This window comes from Solanum verrucosum, unplaced genomic scaffold, assembly GCF_900185275.1.
Source record: "Solanum verrucosum unplaced genomic scaffold, falcon-dt-bn FXZP01000274.1, whole genome shotgun sequence".
Lineage (NCBI taxonomy): Eukaryota > Viridiplantae > Streptophyta > Magnoliopsida > Solanales > Solanaceae > Solanum > Solanum verrucosum.
In genome coordinates, this window is record NW_026020258.1 from 749,443 (window position 1) to 753,439 (window position 3,997).

The window sequence follows — 3,997 nt, forward strand, 5'->3', positions numbered from 1 at the left end:
CCATCATGCATGCAACATCATAAACAATGCACAAAACTAGGAGGAAAGATCAACTCCATTTCAAACATACTCCATGCAACACAAGAATGTAGGAACGACATCTACAAACTCATTATGCATCATAACTTCAACATTACTCATTTCATTGGAGGAATTACCTTCTCCAACTCAAATCATGTTCATCATAACATCATTAGGCACATTATGCAATTTGTCTTAAAAGCACATTTAGGCATGTTCAACAATCAACCTCATGAAACATATAGGCAACTCATACTAAATGCATATCAACATGAGGAACATAATTCATAAAAACACAATTTCTCATTTCAAAATAAATCCATCAAGAACATGCATAACATAAGGAGGTCATGGAAACACATAATCACACATGACTCCAAAACATGAAACAATCTATATGGAACTCTTGGTCTCAAGCTTGAATAGAAATAGAAGGAAAGAGATAAGGATATTGGAACTCTCAACAATCTTACTATTCAACATACCATCTCCCCCTTAGGAGTAAACCCAAACTAAGGCTACCATGAAAACACCATAAGGACCTTAACAAGACATTCACAACTATAAGGAACTACCACATACCGGTGCCTTCATCCGGATGAGCTCCTTTGTCCTTGTTAGCTTGAAGTACATAGAAACGGTTTTTCCTTAGAGCATTGGGATCCAGAATACTAGGAGAAGCTTGCTTGGCCTCTCTTTCTTTGGCCGCAAGAGTAGGACAATCTTTCACTTGGTGATCATTCTTCCCACAACCATAGCACCCATTAGTATCGACTAGGAATTTCCCATAGTGCCTCTTCCCACAAGTGGTGCAAGTAAGTTTATAAAATAGAGGCCGACTTCCTTTCTCTTGGTTAACCCTAGGAGTGCTTGAAGAATCTTGGTTAGAAGTCCTCTTTTAGAACCTTGGTTGACCTTGCTCATTAGACCTAGACCTCTTCAACTCCCTATTATTCCTCTTAAGTTTGGACTCCTCAATAGATTGAGCATATACTATGAGCCTAGAAATGTTCATATCATCATGGAGCATTGCTGTACGATACTCTTCCTCAACTAGGTCGGATACACCCGTAACAAATCGACTCATCTCATCCCTAGGGTTTGACACCAATGGTGAAGCATACTTAGACAATTGGGTAAATTTCAAGGAGTACTCTTGCACACTCATGTTACCTTGCCTAAGGTTGATAAACTCCTCCATCTTAACCTCTCTTACCAAGGAATTATTTCTTAAACTCCTCTCACTCTATTGGACCTGCTCCTATCGGCCTATTGCTTTTCCATTGAGTGAACCAAACATGGGCAACATCCTTCAATTGATAGGCAACAATTTCTATTTTTTCTATAGAAGTCACCCCCATAGCATTGACTACCTTATACACCTCATCCAAAAACTCTTGGGGATCCTCTCCTACCTTATAACCTAGGAACACCGGAGGATTCATCCTCACAAAGTCTCTCAAACTAGAAGCCATAGTGCTCACAATAGGGTTCAAATTAGTCTCAACACCCCTAGTAGCTTGAGTCGTCATGGCTTGGACTTGAGTAAGTTATGTCTTGAGCCATCATCAAAAAAACCGACCTAATTTCCTCATTGGAAATGGCTGAGGGATCCACCGGAACTTGATTGCCTTGAGGAACTCGGTCACCTTGAGGACCTTGCGGAGGAACTCTCTCATTCACATTCTCCTCTTCCATCCTCCTTGTGTTCTCCCTTGTATTCATATCTTATAAACACAAGAGAAGGGTTAGGAAAAGGACACTAATAGAGCTAAACTCTAAGGCATGACTTCAAAAATAATGAAAGAAGTGTAGTTTTCTAATGTCCTATAGCCTCACACTCATAGATGTGTCGCGACTCACACCGATGAATTAGACTCTAGTAGACGAGGCTTGTGAGACATCAATCCTAAAATCATTCCAAAATATTGTGCTCTGATACCATGTTTGTCATGACACGAGCCTATACCCCGGAAGCGACACGGTGTACAAGACTCTGAAAAGTCTCATACAAGCCTCATAGCATTCATAACATTTGATATAAGGAAAATGGTACTAAGTTAAAACTCCTTTAATCCATACAATCAAACACTTTATTTAAAATAGTGGAAGTCTATTGTCTCACATGGCCATCTAAAACAACATCTTGAAAACAAAAGTAGGGTCGCGGCCCTTTACAATAGAAAGTCTAGAAATAGTCTATTACAAAGAAAGACATGAAACATCAAGTACTTGTCCTCGAATCCATGAGGACATACCAATAGTCTTGGAAGAACTCAATCCAAGCTTCAACTAGAGAGAATCAACTCAAATGTCGGAACCAACACTTGTAGCAAAATAAGAAGAATATGGGTTAGCACAATTAAGTACTAAGTATCATAGCCATGCAAAAACCATGCTTAAAATGGACATTTTATTTGAAACTCATGCTTTTATGCCAATTTGAGAAAACTTCATAAACATAAGTATAAGAGGCATAATATACAAACATAACCAATATACAAGTCATTTCATCACATTAGAACATAATCAACCATATAAGACATTTCATTACATTAAGCTTTCACCTCAAACAACCCCAAGCTATACTATGTGCAATGTATGAATAGCGTCTCATACCACCATCCACACTAAGTACCACATCAAGGCCACTAAAAGTGAACTTATCATTCATCATTTCCATATTTACACAATACTCATACATAAGAGACATAAAAATTTCATAAGTCATGACAAAGAAGTAACTTATAATACAATCCAAGTATAGTATGCATCTTTACATTTACCATATAAATCAACATTCTTCATTAGCTCCATTAAGAACACTTTCATTCATTAGTCATGAAGACATTAGAGAACTCACTATGACCCTCTCAAAGCCTACTAATGCAATGCATGGATGGCATCTCATACTACCACCCACACTTCATAGAACTTCTCAAGAAACCATAATGCACAACTCGCTTGATGGGAATAAGCATTTAACCGACATAGACCATGAGAGCAAACCATGGAATCCGATGTCATATATCCCCACACCGTAAAGAGGTGGTCTACTTGCCTAAGGTAGGACCGGTATCATTTTAGCTTAAGTGGATCCACTAGCTAATATCCTATGTGGGCACATAGTTATGGGATATGAAGATGTTCATTTGAACCCTAGCCTAACATTTGGAGAGTTTCTATCTTACCATATCCACTCGGTGCTTAGTCTCCATTCCCACAGCGTATTTCATTCATATTACATAATTGAACTTGAGAGGAATGCCATTGTCCTATCGACCCAAGTTACATCATTACACATGAAGGAATGTCATAAGCCTATTGATTCATGGTTCATTATTAGGATAGGTCTAGAGTCCTCATGAAAGGAATTCCATAAGTCTATCGACTCATGATTCCTCATTACATTATTATACACATGAAAGGAATTCCATAAGCCTATCGATTCATGGTACATTGACTCAATCAGAAAGAATTGCCATAGGCCTATCGATTCAATAGTCATCATTACATTACTTCATTTCTGAAAGGAATGCCATAGGCCTATCGATTCATATTCATCAAGTCAAGACACATTCATTATACAAGAAGAGGATGCCTTAGACTACCAATTCAAGATGATTCATTCAATATCACATTCATCAATACAATAAAAAGGTGCCTTAAGCCTACCAATGCAAGATACATCAATCAACATTACATTCATTTATACAAGAATAGGATGCCTAAGCCTACCAATTCAAGATATAACTTCACATTATAGAAACCCTTCACATATTATCATCATCATTCATGAGTGTTAATTGAGAATATGCTTTCAATCATAACACAATTATATTCTAAACATGATCATTATACTTTCATTGAGATCACAGACATATACTTCACATCATGTTCATACATAGATCCTCCATGAAATTGCCTTCCAAGGCTATACATCAATCATAACCCAAACATCTAAGATACTACAATA

The 3,997-nt window shown here is 37.5% G+C and overlaps 1 protein-coding gene across 1 annotated transcript; it reads right to left on the bottom strand.

The window, feature by feature from the left end:
- Nucleotides 1–592: 592 nt before the first annotated feature.
- LOC125833329 (uncharacterized) lies at nucleotides 593–1,746 on the bottom strand. The gene is made up of 3 exons (XM_049512471.1): nucleotides 1,604–1,746; nucleotides 927–1,115; nucleotides 593–815 (listed from the first exon to the last, which is right to left on the bottom strand). Exons 1-3 carry the CDS (start codon nucleotides 1,744–1,746, stop codon nucleotides 593–595), a joined length of 555 nt encoding a protein of 184 aa, XP_049368428.1.
- Nucleotides 1,747–3,997: the final 2,251 nt, after the last annotated feature.

Excerpts from the sequence above, each read along its gene's own strand:
- LOC125833329 (XM_049512471.1), bottom strand. The coding sequence starts at position 1,746 with ATGAATACAAGGGAGAACACAAGGAGGATGGAAGAGGAGAATGTGAAT. Across the intron at positions 1,116-1,603 it reads ATTTCCAATGAGGAAATTAG|GGATGAGATGAGTCGATTTG; the intron begins GTCGGTTTTTTT and ends GTCAAACCCTAG. Across the intron at positions 816-926 it reads AATGAGCAAGGTCAACCAAG|GCACTATGGGAAATTCCTAG; the intron begins GTTCTAAAAGAG and ends TTGTGGGAAGAG.